Source organism: Alternaria burnsii, assembly GCF_013036055.1.
Source record: "Alternaria burnsii strain CBS107.38 chromosome Unknown 746, whole genome shotgun sequence".
NCBI lineage: Eukaryota > Fungi > Ascomycota > Dothideomycetes > Pleosporales > Pleosporaceae > Alternaria > Alternaria burnsii.
In genome coordinates this window covers 299,430-326,105 of record NW_024066109.1, presented here as the reverse complement: position 1 = coordinate 326,105, position 26,676 = coordinate 299,430, and the positions used below count along the sequence as shown (strand labels likewise).

The following is a 26,676-nucleotide window of genomic DNA, read 5'->3' as shown; positions in this document are numbered from 1 at the left end:
GCCGTGGTTGAACCTCGGAAGCTCTAACCCCACTACGTCACGCATCAAGCAATTGATCGAAGCGACATCACCACTAAACACGTTCATCTGCACTCTCGATAAACACGACAAAATAATCATGTTCGAAGTAGGACTCTGACGATGCGTGTCTATGAATGTTGCCGCTCACAATATCCAGGGCCGTCACGCGTCAGACAATTACCGCCTTCACCTGCATCGCGCGCGATCAGTCGTGTTGACGAGTGCAGAGCTGGTTGAGATTCGCGCAGCACAGCGAACATTTGAGGGCGCATACGTCCGTACAGCAATCGGCCAGTTTTCTTTTGCGCTCGTAGTACTCAAGATCTTCACCGCCGAATTCTATTCAATCGGTGCACTGTTCGCAGTTTACGGCGCTGGCATTCTGTTTATTAGTCTGTTCCGGCGACAGCAAGGTCAGTTGACAGTCATGGTGCAGATGTATGACGACGACGGAGGTGTGGCTGCTGACAACAGATAGGTAACAAACAGTTCTTCTCAGAAGTCGGTGAGGATGGCTTGCACAGGAAGAAGTTCCGAACATCCGGCAATGTGGTCACTGTGTTGACGGCATTAAGCGTCTCAGCATACATCTGTCTGTTGGTACTGACGCTCAAACTGGCGACATGAGCATCTCATCACTGACGTCTTTGAATCGTGATGAACGGTCACGTTATCTCGACGAGTGCCTTCAGCACAGGTGACGGCGTTACCTTGGTACCGTCCCAGACATACGGCAGGTGACCAAAGGGTCTCCACAATGCGGAGGTTTCATCTGGAAACTGCTTCTGGGAATCTGGGGAAATACATTGTCGTGTATGTATATGAGTGCCAAGGACTTTTGCCTATACAAGAAACAGTGGAGTGTGTAGCTGCACGCTGACGTTGCGCGATCCACCCAGGAACTGGTCAACATGGCACGGAATCGCCATGAGAGGAATGGAACATTGTGCAACGACCGAGACTGTCACCTCGCTCAGAGCTACTTTGGAATTTGTCTAGCCCGTGTCTGCGTGCAAAGGATCAGATCAGGGTAATCGTGTGCTATCTTGGTCGTCTCGAGGTGCAGCGGGAGGCGTGTGAGAATGATTGGCTTTCGTTTCGGTATCGGACTGTGGGGTTGTCCGCTTCCAGCAAGAAGACCTGCCAAGCGGTTTGTACTCGGACAGCGATGCGCAGACAAGTCGCGCCTTGTCCTCGCACAATCTCACCGTCGAGACTGGGGGATAAAAACTGCTCACCATGCACTGCTCAACTCGTTTGCGCGCGTTCCTGAAAACTCGCCCTCCGCTACCACCGGCGGCCTAGTCAAGCGGCGCACCCGTGGTTCCTAGCCTTCTCAACCAAAGGCCGACTCCGAACAGTCATATCGATCCCTTGATAAGGTCACCGGCCCGACAAGCCTGCACTCTCAAATTCACGCGACAATTTGACAGGAGCTCTTCTTCTACACAGCCTTTTCGACCGTCTCCCCAGCTCAACCCAGTCCCACGTAGTCTTGCAGCGGCAATAGCAACCTGCATCCAGAGCCTTGGGTCCTATCTTAGTGCAGCGGCCAAGCTAGCCTTTGATAAGTATTTCGACAGCTTGGCATGACGCCAAACATGGAAGCAGTCCCGACGCCGACTGTGACCGAGCTTGTACATCACAAGCATTCGCATCGCCGCCGATCCTCAGCTTCCTCAAATACCTCGACTTCAAACCGCCGCTTCAGCTCCCACTCCATATACGCCCGATCTGTAATGAGCAAACTCACCCTACCCCTCGACAACGCAAAGCAGCCAAACACCAACAAGGACAACGACCTCACGCCCCGCGCCGCATCCGCTGAGCCACATTTTCCTGCTGTTGCGCCTGCAAAGAACGTGCAGGCTCTCAAGGAGAGCGCCCTCCAAAATGGCCAGCTGAAAGCGGTCCCGAATCCAGTCAACCAACAGCACCACAATGGGAGTTTGGTCACAAAGGATGGCGTGGGCACTGCCTTGAGTGACACCCCACTGCCATCTGTTCCGGGAAGTCCGCGCGAGTATGGAAAACCGCCGTCGCAGAGCACTTCCTACTTCGCTGACCGTGACAGCGCCCTAACCCGCAATAGCTCCACCACATCGACCCCGCGGTTACGGCCTACCACGCTCGATATTCCCGGTCTGACCAAGTCCAAGGTCTCCCCCGACGGCAAGATCGCACAGCGAGATGTCGGCTCCAAGCTTGTCATTGTCATGGTTGGACTGCCCGCGCGAGGCAAATCATACATTACAAAGAAGATGGCACGGTATCTGAACTGGCTGCAGCACGATACCAAGATTTTCAACGTGGGAGAGAAGCGGAGAGTAGCTGCGAGTCACAGTGGATTCAGGCTCTCGCAAGCAAACCTCGAGCGCGTCTCTTCACACGTCAAGCAGGCCATTGAGGAACATCAAGACTCACTTCCGCAGATCGCGGCGAAAATTCTTATCAATGGCGACCCCGCGCACGATGGGCCCATAGACCCACAGAACATGCCGGACCCACGCCGGGGTAGCACGGCCATTGCGGAGGACGAGGACGGCCCACCATTACCACCACCACGAGTCGAGGTCACATCACCAGGTCCCAAGGCGCCTTCGCCAAACAATGAGACGGTAACGGAGGAGGAAGAGTCGATGGACCAGTCAGCCGACTTTTTCGACCCACAAAACCAACGGGCAGCAGCTTTGCGTGAGCAATGCGCTATGGAGACTCTGGACGATTTGCTGGATTACATTCTGAAGGGCAGTGGGTCGGTGGGCATATTCGATGCGACCAACAGTACGCTGGCCCGACGACAGCAAATCATGGAGCGGATACGAGATCGTGCGGGGCCAGAACTCAACGTTTTGTTCGTCGAGAGCGTTTGCCGTGATCAGAACCTCCTGGAATCCAACATGCGCCTGAAGCTATCGGGTCCAGACTACGCAGACAAGGATCCGGTCGCAGCCTTGGCAGACTTCAAGAAGCGCGTGGCCATATACGAGAAGAACTACGTTCCAATCGGCGATTACGAGGAGGACAACAACATGCCCTACGTCAAGATGGTGGATGTTGGCCGGAAGATGATCTCGCATCAAATCAAGGGTTTCCTTGCAGGCCAAGCTGTCTACTACCTCCTCAACTTCAACCTTGCACCGCGTATGATCTGGATAACGAGACACGGCGAATCAGAGGACAATGTTGCCGGAAAGATTGGCGGTGACTCCGACCTTAGCGAGAACGGGCAAAAGTACGCAAAGGCCATGACACGCTTCATTGCCGCACAGCGCAAAGACTGGGCCGTTCGACAAGCAGACAAGATGGCCAACACTCACTTCCCTCCGGTGGCAGGCGACCACACCCCTCCGAACCCCTACTACAGCCACGAGCTTGAACAACGCAACTTCTGCGTCTGGACCTCGATGCTCAAGCGCGGTATCCAAACTGGCCAATACTTTTGCGACGAAGAGTTCGAACTTAAACAAATGCGCATGCTGGACGAGCTGAATGCGGGTCTCATGGAGGGCCTCACCTACGAAGAAATCCGCAAAAAATATGCAGACGAATACCTCCAACGGCGCCGTGACAAGCTGGCTTACCGCTACCCCGGCCCCGGTGGTGAGGGCTACCTCGACGTCATCAACCGTATCCGCCCTGTCATCGTAGAGCTAGAGCGCATGACGGATCACTGCCTGCTCATCACCCATCGAAGTGTTGCCCGTGTATTGTTGGCGTACTTCCAGGGCCTGAAGCGTGAGGATGTGGCGGATTTGGATTGCCCGCTCGGCATGCTGTACCAGCTTGAGCCTAAGCCTTATGGCGTTGAGTTTAAGGCTTGGAGGTACAACAGTCAGACAGATGACTTTGATCATCTGCCGGATTACAAGCTGAGGAGGGGCGCGCCAATGGCAAACAACTAGGAGATGGAAAAATGGGCTTGGGGCTGGGATTAGATGGATGATGTGTATTATTATGCTTGGGTTTTAGACGTTGATGATGATGTGTGTATGGGGTAGGGGGGTTTACATTACTTTTTGGGATGTTTTGTGTTGGATGTTGGCTGGGTTTCTTTGACCTCCTCCTAATGCTCCTCCTCCCCCTTCGTAATGGTTTCTTTGATGCCCCTCGTATGGTTTGATGCAACGCTTCATGGCTATGAATCATGGTTGTTGGGCATTTACAGGCGTCTTTTTTCTCTTCTTTCTTCATCCTCTCTTCATCATTTCTTTTGCATGGGCAATGGGGCGGGCGTACGATAGATAGATAGAGGGGTAGTATGACGCAATGATGATTAGACAAGATGTCTTTACTTCACTCCAAAGACGGGTTTGTGGTCCATGTGATGGCGGTGATGTGTCCATGAGGAGGCGTCGTCTGATGATGGAGTGGGTGGTGATGAGGGTATATAAACCCTCCCTTGGTCGCTTTCTTCTCACTTTTCTATACCACATTTGTTCCTCCTATTCTTCAAAATGAAAGAGCAATCTTCAATGTTGGCCTGGTCTTTTTGTTCTTCAAAAAGTTCTATCGAACAAGCGATGTGCGCGTCGGCCAAATATCATTTTTCACCTTTTCCAAAAAGCTAACGTTCTTGCCGCATGGAAAGCTTCTGCCAGCGAGATCCAAACAAAATCCAATACCACATCTACATGGCAGCAACATTTCCTGTCTAGAGATCCTTAAGCCTCCGCACGTGGCTTTCGCAGACTGGCTATTTAAGACTCTCTGGTTTCCCTCCTAGTGCTCTATACTTTCGCCCAAATTTTACCGAAAATGATACCTAGAGCCCAATATGTGTGTTCCGGCTTTCTTCTTCCCAAAAAATGATGAGGCGATCGCATGTGTAGACTCTCTTCCCGGCTACCTCGCAAAACGGATACCGAAATCCGACATGTGAACGATTGCTATGTTTGGATCCAGGATCTTTAACGAGTGGAAAGATAAGAGGAAAACCTTTATCGAGCTCCAATACATACAAAACTAGTCTGGAACCAATGGCATGAGGCCTGGACAGTATAGGCGATGAGGGCATAAATACCTCCCTTCGATCTCCTGTTTTCCTTCCTCCTACATTATCCTGCTTCCAAATTTTGCCAAAATACTACAGTCAAGTCGAAAATGAGCTGCCGTTCTTCCTGCCTCAAAACGCATACGGGAGTCCTCCATGAGCTTCTGCTGCTCTTCCCTTCACTATTCTGAACTCGATTCGAATCAGATTCACGAAGCTGGACTTCGAATTACGCCTGAAAGGAAAATGCTGGCTGCATATTGGAAACTACTGCTGTGTTGCCCTTCGCATACAAAAACCATGGCTGCGGTGTCCTGATAGTGATTGAGGGAGCATGATGCGCATACAAAAGCCTTCCTTCCTGGGTCTTGCTTCGTCTCCTTCATCACTACACTTCCTCCATTTTCCTCAAAACTACAGTTAAAGGCGTGATGACGTGTGGAGTATCTGCTCTCATTCTCTTCAAAATATTATATGGAAGTCCAAGATGTGCTGTTGCGCCCTGCGTTCTTTTTTGCATCCGCTACAAAACCAGGTATCATCCAAGTCGATGGCTGATACCAGCTGCCCTCTTCTACTCAAAAATACAAGTACGAAGTACTGCATGTGCGGTTGCGCGGCCTTCTTCCATATTTTGATCTCATCCAACCAAGCTTCGACTCGCGATAAGCCATGTGAAGTTGCTGCGCTGTTCGAAATCATCTGGTAGCGCACGCATGAGTTTGCTATGATGCTTTCGGGAAAGCATAACAAAAGATGTGATGGCTGTCAGAGATGCAAGGCCGAGACTAGAATATAAAAGTTCATCTTGTGCCTCTTCTTGCTTCCCTCCACCACACCACCGCCGGAGTGTCTTACCAAAAATTGAACTCGGCATGCTCATGTGTGTTTCCCCGAGTCTTTTTTCCAAAATCGTCTTGTACCAAGCTGGATGTCTGTGGCTCGCTGACTCCCATTGTCTTCTATCCAAATAAAGGCTATCAAAACCTATGCATCGGACAGCTAGCCTGCTCATACGAGACCTTGAACCACCTCTCCTGTCAAAACACGAAGAACGACAACCTTAGCGTCTGCGAGCTGAAGAGCCAGCTCCAGGGCGTAGAAGACGATAAAGCATCATTCGTTCTACCTTGGCTGTCTTCCTCACTCTCACATTTCTCCTCTGGTTTTACTTCAAAAAAAAAAGAGAGAACAAGTACATTGTGGGTGTTCTCCGTTCCACAAAAGGTTTCGAAAAACCGATATGATGCACTTCTGCTCTTCGTTTTCCAAACGATACATGACACAGGATCCATGTGATTCTTCCGCGAAAAGAAAAACAATGGGTCATGGCGCATACGATGAAGGGTCTTACGAGAATATCGTACCCCTATCCATCTTGTGCTTCCGCACTAGGAGAGCGGCTATAAATCGAACTGTTGTCGGTCTCCTTACTTCCTGTCTATTCTACATCCTTTCAGCGGGATCCCAAAAGAAATCTCATTCGGAGACAAGATATGTGCTCTCTGCTCTTCGATTCAAAACAACACGCAACAAGATCATGCCTGTCTCGGTCGTCTGTTCGAATGAATGTATCGAAATATATTGAACTTGAAACTTTCCCACCGAAACGCAACAGTCAGCTTGATATGCGGATTTCCCTTCTCGAAAAACCCTTCGACAACGAGCTATGCTTACGCCGACATAGATTTGGGAGGTGCACATGGCAGACTAGGTATTAGAAGGATCTTTTTCAAAATCGCTTTTCAGCTTCCTGATACACCAATATTTGCATATATTCCAAAAACTTCGAAGAAAGACTTATGAGCGCGCGTGCGCTTCTCAAAATCCAACTTCATTCTTTGATGTCCTCGTCCTTGCCCTCTACAAACGAATTATCGTCAGTACTATTCGATAAATAGCAGAGTTGATCTAAGATACGAGTAAAGTAACACTGTAAGCCATGCTTACCAAGCCTTCACGGGTATGAAATGGTGGTGGACAAGGTATAAAAGATTTCGCACTTCTTCTGCCCTTTCTCCTCTGGATCAACATGATTCGCAGTATTTTTCAAAACAAAAAGGTTAACGACTTATGCCCTGCTCTGTCGAGCGGGGACTCTCATGGATTGCACCGATGCATCAATCGAACTTTGGAAGGAGCTAGTATATGCTTTCGAAAAACGATCTTCGACACAGCAACGACCGCTGCACTTGCTGTACAAAGGCTTTCTAACCTTTTCTCATGTTCAATGAGCTACTATAATGTCAAAGTATCATGATATAACGTCGGAATGCGGCGACTATGGTTAGCTCGGAGGTTGTGCATATAAAAGCTTCCACTTCGCTACTGTTTTTACTTTAAAACCATCAACGACATTATTGGCATTATCAAAAAACGTCAGATTTACGGTCAATGGCTTTCCTGGCTGCTTTTCGAAGATCGCAGACAAGAAGACGAGGACGGTCTGCGCCGTTGGTCCACCTCAAACATGAAAGTGAACGACATCTCACCCATGAGATGAAATGAATATTCTTACAAAGAGAGATCCTAAAGCAACTGAATCCCAAGAAAACTGCAAAATGACGTAGTCTTGTTTCTGCCCGGAGTAAACGCTGCAACTCTCCGCACACCATCCTGTCTTATCACTCATAAAGGCTGCGGATTGCATCATGACTGGACCAAAGGTGATCTACGCAGGCCACATGCTGGCAGCTTTTGTACGCTTCTGGTATGCTCCCAAGATCGACTACTTTCAAGTTCGATGTGACAAAATGTGTAAACTCATCGCTCGTATACTGCTAAGCTCCAAAATCCAACTTACGGCTGCGATGGAGTGCAGACTAGTCGCAGTACGATGATGGCTTTGCATGGCAGCAGCAAGTTGGTCCTTGGAACAATCAGACGCTTATTCTATCCCTGCCTGCTGTTACTCTCTCAGTACCCCAGTCGCAGCCTGCTGATGGCTGGAAAATAGAGTATGTGCAATTTATGGTTTTCCCGGCTTGCCTATTCCAAAACGGAACCTGAACCATGAAACATGCCGCTGTTCTCTCTGTTTTCTTTGTTTCTGGTCTCAAAAAGCTAGTAATGATTGAGTGACGACTACTTGCAGCATGATGCGCTCAGGATAGGGATTCGAGGGCGGAAGGCTGTGGAAAGCGTGCGTGGCATTCGACAAAGGGAATATTTGCGCTTATTGAGTAGGCGGAGTTGTGACGTTCGCCCATAGCGTATTGCACAGCTGCTGATACAAATTTATGATGACGACTACAGTCATACAAATGGCAGCCTGAATGAAGCATACTGGGGGCTGAAACGGCGATCGCGTGACATCACCATGCAGCCACCATCTAGTCGAGCAGCTATCACAGCTGAACAGTTAGCCAACACTAGCCTTACATAACTTCATCTTCTCTGTTGCCTGTCTTTGTTGCGGTTCTAGTTCGACTAACAGGAGGAAGGTTGGAAAGACCTACGGTTCCTACATGCTTTAATTAGTTCGAGAAGTGTTGCAAGTGCATTACGTATCACGAGGCCACATCGACTTGACACGATCAAACATGACTGACGTATCATAATATCTATATCATTCAGCTACTTTGCTCGTCTCCATATCATGTCCTCGCAATGATGGTACAAGGTTCTCTCATGTACCAAGTCCGTAGCTTCGGTTCACCCAAGACATTGCCCCCCTGCAGCAAAGTTTGGGTGTCGACATTCGCTTTTTGGTCCTCATCTCCACCACCGGCCTTGATGAACTCTGCTTCGTCGACCGTAGCACCAATCTCATACGTACCACCGCATAGCGCAACGATACCAAGCTCAGACTTCACAATCTCTCCGGGTTGTATGATCGGTAGCTTGCGTTGCAGTACTCCTGTCCATGAGAGGCGTTTGTCGAGATCCAACGCGATGTTGTGTGGAAGGCCAGCAACATGTGGCTGCAGTCTTAGTATAGGCGAGATGGGACGCGGACTTCGGTTACGGACGGACGTCTTCATTGTGAGAAAGTCATCGATTGGCACGTTGAACTTTGCGCGACCAATCTGTCGTACAGCATTTTCACCATCTGCTGTGGAATAGTCCGCGATGATGGTCGTAGTGATGGCAAGATCCTCGAGTTTGATGGCTTCAACCATGCGCGGTGTCAAACGAATGCCGCGCAATTCTAGTTCACCATGACGTCCATTGCCGTCTTCTGTCCACGTTCCTCGCACAATCTTGAGTAGCTCTTCACGGTACCAGAAAGCTTCCCTGCTCGCGCGTTCGGTTTCAGGGGAGATTTTGCTCGTGCTTACGACAAACTGACGTTGATTGGCGGGGTTCAGGGATGGCACAGCGGCGTGTGGGTCTTGCAGATAAACCTTTGGAAGAATCATGACGATCCTACTGACATGTCCTGGCTGTATGATTTCATTGACACCAAGCGCCTCGTTCCAGGACTCGTCGCTGTAGTTGCCATCGAGCATAGGCTTTCGGGCTTGGAGAGTTATCGACAATGGGTTCGGCCATGAGTTTCTTAGATCTAGAAGGAGCATGCAGTGCTCTTCGTCATTCTCGTGGCTTTGCTTCTGGTTCATGAAAGACCGAAGATGACTGTCAGCTTTCCCAGATGCCGGGGTAATTGATGACTCCTGGTCAGCTTGAGCTTGCGAACCCGACGATACGGTGTCAGACCAGCCGATGTTGCCGGATAGGGGTACTATGTCTGGGCGCTGAAGCTGCACACTTGCATTCACCGTGATGGATATGGGCGCCGACACCTGACGGGTAAAGAAGTGTTCCTCAACTTCAGACCTTCGCTTTCCAAGGTTAGCGTAGTCGATCTGGATGGTAGCATCCGTCAGTCTTGTCCGGCCGATAACCTCAATAGTAAATTCTGCTTCGGCGCCCGGCTTGATGCTCGGCGATTCTTCGGTCTCATTCTTACACCAACGTAATGAAGGATGATGGGCAAGCTGAACCTCTAATTCGTGCAGTTCAGCTGCGGGCAAGTCTTTGTTGGACGTCGCCGCTTGTATTGCAGTAGTCGCGGTATCCTGAAAAGAGATGTGAACGAAGTCGACAGTTGTTACAGCTGAGGTGTTCTTGACAGTAACGGTAAAACGTTTTCTTTCGCCTTCAAGCACCATGACCGCTGACTGTGGTAAAGACACTTTGGTGATAACAAGGACAGGCTGATCTGGTATTACAGAAAATGTCAATGACTCCGGCTTCGGCTGGAACGTTGCTCTATGGTCGATCGATGGCGCAATAGCTGTTGAGGGCCGTGATGCTGGAGCGCCTAGACAGGCCTTGAGACCCATGCGCTTCATCTTTGCTTCTCTTTTCGGCTTCCATGGTTCAGGGAATATAGGGAAAAGTCGCTCTCGACATCCGATGAGCTTGACATAGCAACCGATGATCTTCAATGACCCTGAGGATTGCGCTGTTCCTGTGATCTGGAACTTTTGAGTTCTGTAAGGACCAAGCAGGAAGTGCTCCTCTAGTGCAACAAACTCCACACCTTCAGCCGCAATCTTCAACGATTCTACCCCAAGCTCGAACTCGTATGGGTTCTGCATGGCAATGACAAAGCGATAGTGCTCGTTAGCAACTAGAACTGTTTGCGCAGCGTTCGTTTGTGGCTTCTTTAACCACGCATTGTGGAGGAATGGGCCATCTTTTCCTTGGCTATCTGATTTTAGTTCCGTACCTTGCCTCTGAGTTAGCCGCAGAGGTTCCATTTCCTCGAGTATAAACAACCCGCGGACGAGAAAGTCGTCCCAATATTCTGTTTCTACATGCTGTAGCCCAAGCTTCTTCGCAGCTGTGACTGTTCTCGAGATGTTCGAGTAGAGCCGGATCTGTTCATCTCGTGCAAGAGATACGAATACGTCGGTGCTGTTGGGCCTGGGCGCCGTACCCGGGCCTGCAACCCGCAGTAAGAGGGCAGTAAAATGGAGAACGCCATTGAAATCTGGCAACGCTTCGCAGAAACTCAGACATGTTCGCAATATCTCCAGCTTGAGGCTTAGACTGCCGAAAGTTCGTAACGAAGAGATTGCCAGAATAGCGTCGACTACACGTTGACTAGCAATGCTGTCCGCAGCACTTTCCGCGTTCTCGCTCCTCTGGCTGGATACAGTGATGTCGGGCATGTTTCCCTTCGAATTTGGTATCCCGTATATTCGGCCTAGTAGACCCAAAAATTCACCGATACCTTGCTCGACCTCGCCTTCGCCCAAGTTGAGGGCGCCAGTTCCCGAAGTGCCACCATTTGCGATGTTCAGAGCGGCAAGACCAGCAGCCGGGTGAACTCCCATCTCAGCGGCTCCCACTTTACGGGCCTGGATCAAGCCAGGAACGAGAGATGTGATGAACTCCTTCATGACGATGGCCTTCTTCCGTTGCAATCCCAATGATGACAAAATCGAAGCAACACCAGCCAGTACTACAACGCGGTCCGTAGGGTTCATTCCTGAGCTTTCTACAGGCCCAGGTAATGCGCGGAATAACATGGAAGCAATATCGTTGCGCGTGGGATGTACACTAAGCCTCGGAACTGAAAGCCGCGCCTTTTGCTTGTACGGTACGTTCTGTACAAGGTGTCGTAATGCGTCGTCGTCGAGAAAGCCTGCGGACAGATTGATTGCAGCCAATAACTTCGAAAATCGTATCACACATTCCGAGAACGCAAGAGGCGGCAAAGATTCTCCAGCAAAGTTGGCCGCGCGCGTATAGAGGTTCAGTATCATGCTGACCATGTCTGGCAGCAGCGAATTGAGGGCGTCCAATGAGTTGTCGTGTTTCTGGGGTTTAGCTGGGGTTGAGACGTCGGAGGCACTGTTAGATGGCGTATGCGTTGGTGTGATGCCTCCACCAGCTGGATAGCAGACTTCAGGTATCTGTGAGAGCTGGTGAGCAGTTGCAATAACGTTTGTGCCAAGGGAGAACGAACCTGGAACTCCATGCCGGACCAAGCGAAGAGAAGCATGCACACCATGATATGCTCGAGAGCTTTGGCATGCCATAGATGATCGCTTAGGGCCCGGGCTCTAGTCGCGCCTTCTGTGAGCTCTCGTACTGCCTCAACCCACTGCCCCGCACACATGTATAATGTACCGATCACGATTCCGATACGACCGCGTCCCTTGTTCCTGGCCCTCTCGCCAACCCCACCAGAACCGAAGCCATGGATTGAGACGCGGTCTGCCGCAGTCTTCTTGGTTGCAGTGCTAGGTCTACTAGAGTCACTATTCGTTTGATGCAGCGTGTTGGCTGCGTTGATGCCTGATATCTCATCAAATGTTGTTGGTGGTGTACGTGTACCTTGCGCACTCGAAGAAGCAGTTCTCGGATCCTCTGTGGACAACGGCCCCCCGGAGTTTGATGACAATACGGGCATTGACATTCGGTGGCTATCCTTCAGTGCATTGTTTACGGGCGACTCTGGTCTGCTGGCGGTCGGCGTCTGCGAATTGCGACGCGCGAATTGCGAAGTGGAGTCGGCTGCAGCCCAGCTGGGTGTGGCCTCCGCTGCTCCATTCTGAGAAGCAGGCGAGACCAGTGTAGGAAGAGCTTGTATAGACTTCGCCAAGGTTGTCATCTCTGCCAATAAGGTTGCAGTAAGATCGCACATGAAGGTCTTCATCGTAGTGGTCTTTAAATGTGATTTTGGCGGGATCAGGAGGGTTTCTTGAGGTAGACGTGGATGTCGAGATTGGGTTGTTGAATCAAACATCATGATGCTGTGAAGATACGCCCTGGGAAACTGTTCTCTGAGATCATCGATGCCGAACTGGATAGCGTTCGCTTCATCATCGCCGACTGGGGGATCCTCAAATGTCGGACTTGGTGTCCCTTCAGTCGCACGTGACGGCTGTAGCCAGGCATACTCGGACGCGTCTCCGATTCCAATGACAAGTAGGGGCTCTCTGAACTGCTCAAACGGCGAAAGAGATAGATGAGAGGCCGATGGCATAGAAGTTGACAAGTCATAAAGTAGAGTTCCGTCAGGCCACGCTAAAGGAGAAAACATATCTATTCGTCGCCAAGATCAGTAAACATCAGGACTAAGCTGGATCACGAGGGCTCGTACTCCGGTCAGGTCGTGGATCAGGGCTAATGTCGCCCAATCGAACCAATGACTCTTGCTGCAAGAGGTCGACAAAGGCTATGAAGCGCGAACGCTTGATGCGACCCACGGGGAGAAGCAAGGCCCTAATGCGCGCAGGCGCGATCGGGGACAGAGGATCGACTGCCATCGCAACATCTGGAGACTGGAGACCTGCCGGCCAAATACAATATACTGGTTCAAGAGGATAACGTCGTGCTGGCGGGCGCTTGCATGATGCGTGGAATACGGTGGACGGTGAAACGGTTGGCGATCCTCAAGCTTCGGCCCTCGTGGCAAGGCCCGATCCGGGCTAAACCACTTCCGTCGTTGGCCCCTGCGCCGGTGTCTGCAACATCAAGTGCCACACGAAACACGACATCTCACCGACAACCCTTCGCCTTCCACCAGGCTGCGCTGCTGTCTTTGATATGTTTCCTACGTTTTGCATAGCGTGAGCATATTCAGGAGTTTGGTTTTTGCTGCGCAAGAATATTCGACGGTCTGGCTCGTCCTCCTGGCTTTGCCACCGCCGCCCACTTCTTACCAGGACACTTAGTACAACCAGCACAATCACATTACAACTTCAACCACAATCCGGACATATTTCACACGGCACCAGGGGGGATATTGAGAAGAAATTTACGCACTTGAAGCACTTACTCTTCCTTCGCATACAGTCTTGCTGCGCTTAACTCCGAGATTGCAGCACAACTATTGCCACTCTGGCTTCAAACATCAACGGTACTCTATTAGGCATCTTCTCGTAGTCTTTACAAGATGGCTGCGATTGATTTTGCGCGGCTGCGCAACCAAACGATGGCCGATGGCTTCGATAGTGAGGTCACGGTCAACACTCGGGCGTTGATCGACAAGGTCCTTGCGCGTTACTCTAGCGAACATACAACATTACGAGAGTTGATACAGAATGCGGCAGATGCGAAAGCAGACCAAGTCATCATTAAGTTCGAGACGGACCCATCTCTGACTGTGCCCACACCACAGGCCGCCGAGGACCCCGTTCTACTGAAGCATATCATTCAAAATCACACACTCAAGCGACTCGTTGTAAGCAACAACGGTCAGCCATTTACACCCGCAGATTGGAGTCGTTTAAAAAGTATTGCGGACGGTAATCCAGACGAAACCAAGATTGGTGCTTTCGGCGTTGGGTTCTACAGCGTGTTTGCCGACTGCGATGAGCCTTTTGTAGTTTCGGGAGACAGGACTATGGCGTTTTACTGGAAGGGTAACATGCTTTCCACCAAGGCCGCCCCTGTACCGGCTGAACACGATACGAGGGACACTATTTTCATGCTTGAATACCGACAAGCAAATCCTGCATCCCCGTCGTACAATCCGTCGAAGCTACCGAACTTGCCCACTCTTTGTCAGTTCTTGGCAACTAGTCTCACGTTTGTCGGCTTACAGAGCATCGAGCTTCATGTTGACGATTATGTCGTCGCGTCGTTCACCAAGAAGATATCACCTCCGGACGCTGTCCGCGTGCCCAATGGACTGAAGACAGAGACCGAAGGTGGATTGATGCGAGTGACTGACGTTACTCAACAGCACTCTCAAATCGACGCTGCTTGGATGAACGTCATTGCCACTGCTCAGTTGCCCCCAAAGAAGGCGGCAGACCTCGTACAGCAAGAAGTTCGCAACGCTGGTACTTCGCTCCGAAGCTTCTTCTCAAAGTTTGCATCCGCACCTCCGCCTCCCACGAAAAGTGTCAAGCCTACGCCGGAGAAGATCATTTCCAACGAAGAAATAGCAGGCGACTCAACAGGCACGATCTTCCTACAAGTGTGTACTGTGGTTGCGGCTACAAAAGTCTCGCAAACTTTTACTAGAGAGATTGAGCGAGCGACTAAGAAATCACCACCCAAGACGATCAGAATCGCTCTTTTGACGAGTCCGTATCAGGACCCATCAGCCACTCTGGCAACAGGCTCCGGAAGTTCAGCTGCGCTTGCCGACAAGATCTTCGCAGAAGTCCTCCCAACCAAGTCTGGACGGATCTTCATCGGCTTTCCTACCGCTCAGACGACGGGTTATCTTGCTCACATCTCGGCACCATCGCTCATTCCTACGGTGGAGCGAGAGAATGTGGATATGAATGCTCGCTACATCTCTACCTGGAACATCGAGCTGCTGCGCGTTGCAGGGTTGGCGTGTCGCATCACCTACGCAGCAGAGCTGGCAGCGTTACAAACTCAATTTGGCAAGGAATCTATGGAGACTTTGATCGCGAAGACTGCGTACGTGTTCAAACAATACACATCCAAATCATCACATCCATCCACAGCTCTCGGTGACAAGATCGACGAGGCTTTCTGGAATTGTTCCAAGGACCGATCGATTGACATCCTCTCGACTAAAGGATTCTTGCCAAGTAAGCGCGTGCGTATGCCAGCAGAAACATTGAGCTTCCTTAACGAGGTTCCTATGGTTCCCCAAGAGCTAGCGAATGGAGCAGTTGACTTCATGCTCAACTTACACAATCGCGGTTTCATCACAGAGCTCACTATGCAGGACATTCGCCAGGGCCTTGAGTCACGGGCTCTGAACGAGGAAGAGCTTTCCGAGTTTCTCAAGTGGTGCGGAGCTAAGCTGGAAAGTGGTGAGATTGACGTTCCCGGCTCTCGCAGTCTATTCGAGAATACCGTCGCCAATATCGATGTTCAGCCAGAGAAGAACTCTGGAAGGATTCTCGCCTTGGGTGACATCAGTACATTCGTAAACCCAGCACGCATTGGTGCGCATCTGCCCCTCCCGCCAGATACGATACCTTTCGCTTTCACAAGAGGCATGTCGATGAAACAACTGCAGCTTTTTGGTTGGGTGGAGCTGTCGATGGTTCGTTGGCTCCGGCATATGACGACACGCCCACAACTGGACGATTTCACCAAGGACGAGAATCTGGCGCTTTCTGTACTGACGTTGACTTCCAAGTGCTGGGAACAATTGGATGGAACTTCCAAGGAAACAGTCGTCAAGATCTTGACTCCTCACACGATCTTGCCAACAAAGATGGGCATGCGGCGACCAGCTGAGTCATACTTCCCTACTGTCAAGCTTTTCGACGACCTGCCGACCGTCACGCCATTCCCAGGCTCCAAGGAGAAGTTCCTTTTAGCGCTGGGGGTACGAAAGACTATCGATCTCCCCATGGTGTTTGATAGAATGCGCAGCCGTGACGCGCAGCAGTCTGAGAAGTCTGAGAAGCCGACCTGGAATCACGTTGACCTTATTCGCTACTTCGCATCCGTCATCAACGAGATTCCTGCGAAGGATCTCAATCGCCTACAACAGACAGCGTTTTTGCCGGGAAACGGTGCTTTAGTAAAGCCGGGCGAGCAATTCAAGGCCTCGGATCTATATGCTCCTGACCCGGCTATTGTAGCTCTGGGTTTAACTCAGATCAACCTGCCGTTCGAGTTCAAGCCTACTACCCGGGAAGGTGTACTACTCTTGCGTCTCGGACTACGACAATGGCCAGATTCAATCACGATCGCAAACGTTCTCCATCGCGCTGGTCAAGCCAAAGATCTCCAGCTCTACACGCGTGCGATGGAATACTTCTTGACAAACTACTACAAGAACAACTACGCCGTAGAGCACCAGAAGTTTGCTGCCTTGACCCTCCCGATCTTGCCAACCGAACAGGCTCCTTTTCCGGCATTAGTAGGCCCTTTCCAATGCTACACTAATGAGCATGCAGCCTGCCTAGGATTTCCTATCCTACGAAGCGACCTTCGCAGTCATGCCGAGAAGCTGGCGGTCCAGCGTGATCCAAGCATAGGCCCATGTGTTCAGTATCTCATGAAGACACCACCCAAGACCAAGCTTGATGCAGAAATGCAGTTTGCTTACCTTGCTTCGCGTGGATCTGAGCTTGATCAATACAAAGGTCTCATACAGAATATTGCGACTTCCAACATCGTACCAATCTTCAGGAAATACTACCTCGATCCTACTTGCAGTGGTTTTGAGGATAGATCGAAGAATCAAACCGGCAAAACTGAGATGCGCATTCATCACTACGATCCACCCGAGCATGTCTTTGTTGGTCGTGATCAAGAGTATCGTGGTATCCTTGATTACGTTCACTATGGTGCGGAAGCCACAGTCTTCCTTCTTAAGGTCGGTGCGAAGCATGAGCCTACTACGCATGATCTTGCATATCTCCTAGCTAAGAACCCTGCTCGCTTCCTCAATACCATCGGCCAGGAGAAATATCTCGATCTCCTCAGAAAGCTGGCCGAGCATGCGGCAAATCTTTGGAAGGATAAGGAGCTGGTCAAAGCACTCGTGGCTTCAAGGCTACTTCTCGGCTACCGCGATATCAAAGAGGACACCAAAAAGGTCGCCGATGCTGGTGACGAAGAGATGGATGACCTTGACGAAGACAATGTCCATCGTGAATGGTCTCTCAATAAGGCTGGCGAGATCGTGATCATCGACAACGTCAACTATATGACGAGATTTCGTGACTTCATCATCGCAGCCCCGCAGGAAGAACTCCTCGAGGAATTTTACGCCCGTTTCGGTGTTCAGAAGGTCTCAGAGCTAGTCAAGACCGATCAACGCATCGGCACAGTGGCACGCGACCAGGCACCCGCCCAAGATCTTCGAAGAGACATCCTGGAACGTGTGCGTCTCTTCCTCCACGAGTACGAACGAGATGCTTCATCAAAGGCTATCAGACACGACGCCAAATGGCTGGGTTCTAACTTGACGGTCCAATGTGTGTCAGATATATCCATCCGCTACTCACTAGCAGAACGCAACGTTGCGACATCTTCACGAAAATCTGCTGTGATCATCAAGGTGCGTGGTACAGGATACGTGCTGAGTATCACACCGAAATACGATCTCTATGAGGTGTCTAGCGAACTAGTCAGATTGCTGGTATCGCGGCCGAAACGCAACGATGCGATCGCGCTTGAGCGCATCTTGACTGAGCCTTTGCGCCGACTGCAGCAAAAGGGTATCAATGTCGAGCGTATCCTACGAAGGAAAGAGCATGAGGCACGCATCGCCAAACAGGCCGAACAAGAACGTGAAGAAGAAGAGCAGCAGCGAGCCGTTGAAAGAGCCAAGTCTGGTCATGGAAAGCATGAGGACAGAGAGAACGTTCCACCCGAGACGCCAGAGAAGGCCAAAGAGATGCCTGGTGCGTTTGGTAGTCCAGACACCGGCATGGAAATCGCCAACCGCGGCCGTCAACCGGAGGAGGATCAGGGCCTCATCAACAACTGGGCAAAGAAGCTTGGGTTCAAGAATGCACCAAGCACACCGCGTGAAGGCACGCGTGGCACAGACGGGCCTCAGATCAGCCGCGACATTCAAGCTACGAAATCGAACATCCAGAATGCTATCAAGGAATGTCGACCTACCGGTATGGACAATATCAACACAAAGCATCACCAAGACCCGACAGAGCTTGACCGAGGAGGTTACTGTAATGGCGAGCAATGGGAGAACTTGCACAAAGCCTTTTCCGTACCCTTCTCCGGTCGACATGTCGATATCTACTACGGTCGCGACGAGACTGCGCCGCTCACCGATTTGCAATCTCACCTGCAAGCATTTCTACCACTCATTTTCGGTCTTACCTCGATCTTTAGCGTCAATCCAGCCGCAGTGAACATCTTCCTCGATAAGAAGTCGAACACAGTGGCCTTCAACATGAACGGTAGTCTGTTCTTCAATCTGGCTTGGTTCATTGCTCTACACAGCGATGGCTGTCAGACCAAGGAAGGAAAGCTGAGGGCGCTGGACAGTTGGTTTTGCACGTACTGCCACGAGCTCGCACACAACCTCGTGGCCGACCACAATGCGCGCCATAGTTGGTACCAGCAGCAGATTATCATCGAGTATAGTCAACAGTATCGCGCCGCATTACCCAACTTTACACATGGTCTTTTGATATAGACGGGATCTTTTTTGTCTGAACATCGCATCGGTAGAGTGATAGACATCGGCGTCTCAGCAGCATTGTATTATCATTATCTCTAGAGTATAAGTTCTATTCATTTCCATTTGACTGCATGTAAAGTCATATCACTCCCTCTTGTCTACCCATCACGTCCATCACGTCACTACACCGCAAGCTCGGTATTCACGTTTACTGTGATCTCCCTGCAAACGGTTGCCTCGACGCCCAAGGCCCCACTCGATATCCGTAAACCGCTCACCTCGACTGTTTTACCGGCTCGTTATCTCAAGGTAAAGTCCGTCACAAACACCGGTCAATAAGACTCCACTCTGACAGCGTACCTTCACTGCAGCGTAGTCGGACATATAAACAATCTCTCCTACTGCTTCTCTCCATCTTCCACCCTCCTCCTCCACACTCTACTCAACTTTATTCCTTGCTTTCCAAAAGAACTTGGAAGCTGCGATTACAGGTAACCCGCAAAGCATGCGCTTACTCCAATGATCTGGTACTAACTTACACACAGCAAGATGAGGTTCACCACTGTCTCCACGATGGCCCTCGGCTTCGCTGCCCTCACCGTCGGACAGTTCCAAACCACGGTCACTTCTGTCAGCTGCGTTGTCTGTACTGCTGGCACACCGACCAACTCCAACGGCTACACTGCTCCGACTACCGACTCGAGTGATCTCACCCGCACCATCACCAAGTACCATCGCCAAGATGCCCCATCCTCGACTTGTACAAGCATCACCGACACTCACGTCGATATCACCGAGTATCTTCCTCCCATTTCCACCCACATTCAATGCGGTCCTGACAAGGCTACACCCACCTGCTCTACCTCATACGAGTGCGGCTGCCACTCCACTCACTATACTCGGCCCTATGCTCCCGACATACATCTCTGCTTTCCTGATGGAACACGTACGATTTCGTACCCAGACTTCGGTGGTGGCCGTACTCAGCCCGGACGCGGTGTCGCTCGTGCGGCAAGGCAGACAAACGCACCCAAGCAGACATGGACGAGGACCCGCAGCCAGTCCATCGCAGCTAGGGCTACATCACAAGACTTGGGTGGACGGTCTCAGCGTCGCGTTGCTAGGGAGGCTGAAGCTACGGCTGTCGTAGCTCCTCGTTGCGAGCCTGGAAAGTTCGGCCCAGGATGTTTCCCGATTATCACACATCCGGTAGCTGACGCTATCGATGCACGCGAGGCCGAGTCTACCGCTGTAGCTGCTCGCTGCGAGCCCGGCAAATTCGGTCCCGGATGTTTTCCAATCATAATCCACCCGCCTTCAGCCAACGCCGTCGAGGCACGCCAGGATATGTCTACATCCTGTTTTCCAGGCCGTACTGGTATCGACTGCCATATATGCATCCCCGGAAGGAACGAGCCTGGTTGCCCACCTTCGCCTTGGCCCCCTGTCGGCGCAGCTACTACACCAGCTCCTACCACGACCACTTCTCACTATGGTTGTCCGAGCGGTGTGTGTGGTCCTGGTTGTCGCTGGGGACATGAGTGCTTCTCGAAGTTAGGACGTGGTGCTGAGGCCACCGCTGTGACAGAGGTTGTACATAGTACCCTTCTTACACTGAGGGCTTAGAATGCTTCGGTACTGGGTTAAGAGGCATAAAGGTGTCTGCACCCTGATCAAAAGTGATGATATGGCGGTACGTATAGGCTGGAGAAAGTCGTGACCTCAGGTCCCAGCTAGACTGCTGGTCACAATACCGAATACAAAAGATTTACCCTATGCATTACCCCCTTGTGAATCTAACCCCACACATCCTCCCACATATCTCAGATCCCAAATCCTTCAAGCGGATACTCCAAACTGCTAATCCTCTCTGGATACAACACACCCCCATTCTTCCTAACCTGGTCCATAACCCTCATGAGCACCTCCGTCTCCTCGAGTCCACAAATCTCGCTCTCCATCTTCCCATCCCTCACACACCTTGCACACTCATCCGCCTCCCAGAACATACCGTGTCCCCCTCCAGGTATGTCTTTGAACTTATCCACAACCTCGTACTCGAAATCCGCCGGCCGACCTCTCTTCTCATTAGCCGCAGGGATAAGCGTATACGTCCTAGGCCTCGGCGCATAATTCACCGTCAAATCGCCCAGCGTACCCTGGATCCTGACCGCATCCCCACCGACATGTTCCGCATTAGGCGTCGTAGCAACCCTGATACTTGTGCCCGCCACGGCCTGCGCACCCGTCCCTTTCCAATGCAACAACACCGTCGTCGTCTCATCGACACCCGTCTCCCCTTTACTAACCGCAGACACGACAACCGGTTCCTCCTTATTCATCGTCTTCCCATGCCCATCTTTCCTTCCCGACTGCTGGCAATAATAACAAGCCATAAACACCCAGGTCAGACTATAAATGCCCAGATCCAACAACGCACCACCCGCCAACTCGGGATTGATCATGCGATGCTCCTTGCCAAACTCCTTTTCGACATCGTTCCAGAAGCTAAAGTCGGCAAAGACGCGGGTTATGGTACCGAGGCGGCCAGACTGGATGATGGAGCATACCTCCCTGCTCAGCGGGAAAAACCTTGTCCAGACAGCTTCCATCATGAACCTCTTCTTTTCCCGTGCCAATCTCCGTAACTCTTTACATTGCTCGGCGGTGACGGTGATGGGCTTCTCTATCAAGACGTGTTTGCCTGCTGCCAGGACGAGGCGGGCGTGTTGGTAGTGGTGGGAGTGAGGAGTAGCTACATAGACGATGTCTACATCTGGGTCTTCAACGAGTTCCTTGTAAGAGCCATATGCTTTTGCCGTGTTGGGCGGTACACCGACATTGGTGCAAAAGTCCTGGGCTCGTTGTGCGGATGTTGAAGTCGCGGCTGCGACAACGACATGCCGGATATCGGATGCGTCACGGGTTCGAGGGTCGATGAGGAGGTCTTTTGTGAATGCTAGGTGGGGTGTTAGGAAGCAATGGTATGTGTTGGAAAACAAGGGGAGAAAATATTACTCGTTGCTATGCCTCCGCAGCCTATTTATTGGGATTAGCATGCTTGTTCTCTGGCGTTAGGGGTAACAATGCATACCCAAGATGCCCCACCTCAGGGTAAACGGTTCAGAACTCATCTTGACAGAGAAATATACTGGAGGATATGGAAGGGGAAAAGGAATACGAATGAGAACAGACGCCCTGCATTCTTATCATAATTGCTGTACAGACGTGCCGAGCCCATGCCATGTCCACTACGCCCTGGCTTGTGTCGATGCTGCAGGTACATGCGTAACATCAGTGGTGGGCGTGTTGACAACCTTTCGATTAGAATACCCCGCAGCGGCTGTGTAGACGTGAGATGGGCCTGACGACACGACTAGCGGAGAGACGGGATCCTATCCGCCCATCCTTCAACAACAACAAAGAGGTTTCCTCGTTATACATGGTTGCAATCGTGAGCAGAACAAGCCCAACCCAAGCTAAAAGACGGGTGAAATTCTGGGTATATACATTTTCCATGCTCACGAGCGATTTCCTTGGCTAGGCCTCGCGTTCAAGAATGCATCTTAGTCGTGCACGTCGTCTGATGCACGTGTACGACTTTTATGGCACTCGCATATGAAATCCCGCCTGGGAGATGAACTCTCTGCTCCATACATGACAAATACGGTGCGAAGAGACCCGATATGCACCGCCTACCATGAATGCGACCACTCTGGAGATGACGTCTAGGCACGGCGCATGGCAAGCTTCTTGCGCGCCTGGACAGTGTAGGCGTACAGCGCATCCTTGAAAGCGAAGAGGAAGGCGGCAGTAATAACACTCTGGGTGACCTTGGGTCCGATGCCTATCAGCGGTTAGCACACATGCCATTTGCGTCGCAGGAGTTGCTATCGTACCTCCATACAAGCCAGTGTAGCCCTCCTCCCTGATGATGCGCCTGAAGGTGGTCAACATATCCTCCCTGGGCCCATCTCTGCCGGCAACGTGCATGCGACTCTTGACAGTGATGTACGGGTAGGTAATGCTCGTGGCCAACAACTTGCCCAGGGCACCCAGGTAGAAGGCGTCCTTTGGTGTGACGCGCCTCCTCTTCTCGAGCATCTGCTTGAGCTGCTCGAAGACGGTATATTGGAGGATGGGGTTGATGACCAAGACCAGGGCAGGCATGACGCCGGCGAACAAGCGCGCAAAGCCCTCTTCGCGCACAAGGGCGAAGAGGGTGCCGAGCGTCGACGGGGCCTTCTGCGGGGTTGCAGGAGCGCCTGGGAGCGACTCGTCCGAGGCCTCGGACTTGCGCGTCGTCATGCGCGTGTTTACCACCCAAATGGGGTTGGTCATGAGGACGGTGGCGCTACCAGCGAGGGCGCCCGCCATCATGGACTCGACGGTTGTGAGCTTGGAGGAAGCGCGACCGGCTTTGAGCGCGGCCTTTTCGAAGAAGGAGCGGGTCCATTCGTACCCTGGCTGCTGTCAGTCGCCCATTGTACCGCATGCCGTATCAGAAGCAGGTGTCTCGCACAGTAGTAGTAGACAAAGTTTGTGACGCTGATGCCGAAGAGGGCCGAGTCGAGGCCGGCGTAGAGGCCTGCGACGCCCTCGCGCTTGATGATGCGGCGCGCGGCATTGAGCGTCGACGACTGGGCGCGCTTCGATTCGACCTGGGCGCGGGTAGAGAGGGTGATGAGCGGGTAGCTGGGGGCGTGTGTTAGCAGCCCGCCGACAAACAGTCATCATGGCGCATACGTCAAGGCCATGGACAGCAGTCCTCCTCCAGCGCCCGCCAGCGCATGCGCGACATTGTCACTCTGCTGTGCCGCCGTGCTCTGGGGCACCGACGAAGTCGACTCGATGAGCTTCTCTTGCGCCTTTTCCTGTGTTTGAGACATGATGGAGCCCTTGTCAGAGGCAGGAGCAGCCGAGAAAAACAAGAGAGGGAATGGAAAAAGAGAGAATAGACTGTGCAAGGAACAGCGTCAAAAGGGAAGCGTCTTCCAGGGCTCCTCTGATGGCATGTGTCTCCGCATTTGAGCTGCGGTTCCGGCAGGCTTGTGAACGTCACCAAGCGTTTCCGGGGTAAGAGATACAACCGAGGCAACAACTTCCCCGAGCTAGTCGCATCCGGCAATCTTCACCAAACTCCAACACGTGCAATCTCCAAACTCGATGCAGTACACAACACACATGACAGCAATGCTTACGATTGGTCCTTGCTATCTTGACATCATCTCCCAAATATCCTCCTCTCGACCATCCTCAATGGTACGTAGAGCACCGCCGACAGCACCACCGCTACCTCCAGCCCGATGTCGCCCGTAGTCTCCGCAATGGGCCCCGTCCACCAGATCTGTCCCATACACGGGATGATGAGAGCAAAGGATACAAGGAACGCGCCCATTGCCGCGACCCCAGGCGGGAGCTTGCTCGGCTCGTCCCACGCCTCTTCATCCTCGGTGTAAGCCACGAGGCTGCTCCCTCGGAACAGCACGTGTTCAGTCAAAGCGACACCAATAAAGGCAGCACTCCAGTACCCGATGACTCCGATAAAGTTCTCGAGGTTGAGGAAAAAGCTCTTCGATGCCTCGACAGCCACGCCAATCACGATTCCAGTGATGACGATGCTGAAGAAGATGCGCGGGATGCGGAACAGCCAGGGAAGCAGCATCTGCAGGTTTAGTGTTACACTGTACATTGTTGCGGACAGGTTGCCCAACATGCTGAATGCCAGCACAACCGTGACGAAGCGACCAAAGCCGCCTGCAGGGTGAAGCATGGCTGCCAGGACACCACTCGCTGCGTTGACATCGTACCCAGCCTGCCATGACGCCATGTTTGGTGTAGCGCCGCCCATGGCTGCACCCAATGTCATCAAGAGGATTGTTGGGAGAGCGAGGCCCGTGTAGGTGTAGAGTGCGATCCGCAGCGGAGGAGCCTTGGGATGCATGTACGTCGAGAAGTCACTCGCCAGTGCAGCCCATGGCAGCATGAAGCTTGCCACTAGACCACCGAATGAGAGAACTTGCGATGCTGTAGCAGCAGGTGCTGGAACCTGGTGGCTGAGATTCTTACCCCCACATCCTGCAGCAATGATGAGTGCCGCCAATGCTGGGATCCACGCCCACCGTTCGTAGTGATGCAGTACTCCGAAACCGCAGAAGGATATGACCAGCGACAACACGACGATGATGACAATACCAACGGTTGCGTTGATGGTTGCTCCATCTTGTACTGCCGACAATGCCATACCACCAATGACACTATCGACGACGCAGAATCCCGTCAGAGTAGCAAGATTGAGCAATATCAGGAGAGAAACAAAGTACTTGCCAAAGGAAAACCTCGCCTGGACAAGCTGTCGCATACCCGTCTTCGGTCCCCACGTACACATGTATGCCACCGGCACAGTGCTCGCAAGCGTGAAGAAAAGGATAACCAGTGCCGCGTCCCGCAGACTCAATGCAAAGGACATGGTGCCCACCATGCCGAAAGTCACACTGCATACCCGTTAGCTGACATGTACGCGCGAGTTCCCCGGCTGACCACTCACGGCAGGGGGTTGCAACTCATGCAAAACCAAAGCGTGAAGATCTTTGAATACTGCGTCTCTAGACGTTGCTCATACGGCACAGGCGTACATCCTCGTAGCTCAACATCTCCTTTCTTTTCCAGAAAACTCAGCACCCCTCTCCACCCTCGTACTCTTTCTTGCTTGCCCACCGTGACATCGTCGCTGCTCGAGTTCTCCACTCCCCCTACTGCTGCTCCCACTTCCCCGACCGAGAGATTAGGCCGCTTGATGTCTTCGTGCGGAGCAGCCCTGCTACTTGCTACCCCTACGTCGGGCACATCTGCCATCTCTTTTGCGTTTGGCTAGGTTCTGGTTCCTTGGCTCCTGAACGTTTTCGCCGCTCCACCCCGAGATATTGCGCGCCTAAGGTTTGTCAAGCTCTTTTGCAAGCAACCACTGCCAACAATTCCCGAGACGTTGGTTACAGGGCCGTCTTGATTGACCCACCGGGCTGATCCAGCTACTATGTCCAGCTATGGCTTGCAGTGCGAAATATTGGAACGGGCGTCGTCCAAACTGATCGGTCGTGTGATAACGAATCTAGTCCCCCGGTGCGGCGTCTTTTCCTCAACTGAAGGAAATTCCGGCCTATATACCTGAATCATTTGCTCCACCCACAGTATCGTAGTTATGACTCCATCATCAAGTGGCGTAGTAGTGTGCGTGTTATCGTGGGGAGAGAATTTTTTTTTCTTCCCTTAAAACGTGCCCTCTTTTTACCCTTACCTTGTGGTACACGGCTTTGATTGCCCGCGCTGGGCTTAGGCGCGCACCCGTCGGCACCGAACGTAAAATCGACGGCGGCCCACGACGATCTCGCCCACCTCGTTCTCTGCTAAGCCGACAACCGTCATGTTAGCCGTTTAATAACCGCGTCTTGCACCGTAGCGCCCACAGGCCTCGAGGACCAAACTCCGACATGACGGAAGTGTGGGATGTGGGCGTGTGGCATGCATGTCTCTCGGCTGCATGCTCGCTGCGCAATGGCCTGATTATAGACGCGCTTGCCGACTTCTCGCCGGTCTGCCGGTCTATCCCCATCATCTTGACCGAAATGGGTGGGCAGCGTCCAACCACACAGCGTGCGGT

General features: G+C 51.9%; 6 protein-coding genes across 6 annotated transcripts; 3 read left to right on the top strand and 3 right to left on the bottom strand.

The window, feature by feature from the left end:
* Positions 1–118: 118 nt before the first annotated feature.
* On the top strand, positions 119–648 carry GT037_002673 (uncharacterized protein; the record flags this gene model as incomplete). Its single annotated transcript, XM_038927720.1, has 3 exons — positions 119–127; positions 179–434; positions 500–648. The coding sequence occupies 3 exons, from the start codon at positions 119–121 to the stop codon at positions 646–648; spliced, it is 414 nt and encodes a 137-aa protein (XP_038788998.1).
* A 974-nt stretch (positions 649–1,622) lies between these two features.
* GT037_002672 (bifunctional 6-phosphofructo-2-kinase fructose--bisphosphate 2-phosphatase) lies at positions 1,623–3,926 on the top strand (the record flags this gene model as incomplete). The annotated part of the gene is made up of 1 exon (XM_038927719.1): positions 1,623–3,926. The coding sequence occupies one exon, from the start codon at positions 1,623–1,625 to the stop codon at positions 3,924–3,926; it is 2,304 nt and encodes a 767-aa protein (XP_038788997.1).
* A 4,684-nt stretch (positions 3,927–8,610) lies between these two features.
* Positions 8,611–13,242, bottom strand: GT037_002671 (uncharacterized protein; the record flags this gene model as incomplete). Its single annotated transcript, XM_038927718.1, has 3 exons — positions 8,611–11,883; positions 11,937–13,000; positions 13,077–13,242. 3 exons carry the CDS (start codon positions 13,240–13,242, stop codon positions 8,611–8,613), a joined length of 4,503 nt encoding a protein of 1,500 aa, XP_038788996.1.
* Positions 13,243–13,871: 629 nt separating this feature from the next.
* GT037_002670 (hatpase c domain-containing protein) lies at positions 13,872–20,645 on the top strand (the record flags this gene model as incomplete). Its single annotated transcript, XM_038927717.1, has 2 exons — positions 13,872–18,976; positions 19,565–20,645. The coding sequence occupies 2 exons, from the start codon at positions 13,872–13,874 to the stop codon at positions 20,643–20,645; spliced, it is 6,186 nt and encodes a 2,061-aa protein (XP_038788995.1).
* A 197-nt stretch (positions 20,646–20,842) lies between these two features.
* Positions 20,843–22,153, bottom strand: GT037_002669 (uncharacterized protein; the record flags this gene model as incomplete). The annotated part of the gene is made up of 3 exons (XM_038927716.1): positions 20,843–21,978; positions 22,038–22,058; positions 22,114–22,153. The coding sequence occupies 3 exons, from the start codon at positions 22,151–22,153 to the stop codon at positions 20,843–20,845; spliced, it is 1,197 nt and encodes a 398-aa protein (XP_038788994.1).
* A 594-nt stretch (positions 22,154–22,747) lies between these two features.
* On the bottom strand, positions 22,748–25,874 carry GT037_002668 (purine-cytosine permease fcy21; the record flags this gene model as incomplete). Its single annotated transcript, XM_038927715.1, has 6 exons — positions 22,748–22,866; positions 22,919–23,482; positions 23,542–23,714; positions 23,766–23,893; positions 24,316–25,513; positions 25,567–25,874. 6 exons carry the CDS (start codon positions 25,872–25,874, stop codon positions 22,748–22,750), a joined length of 2,490 nt encoding a protein of 829 aa, XP_038788993.1.
* Between the last annotated feature and the right edge of the window lie 802 nt (positions 25,875–26,676).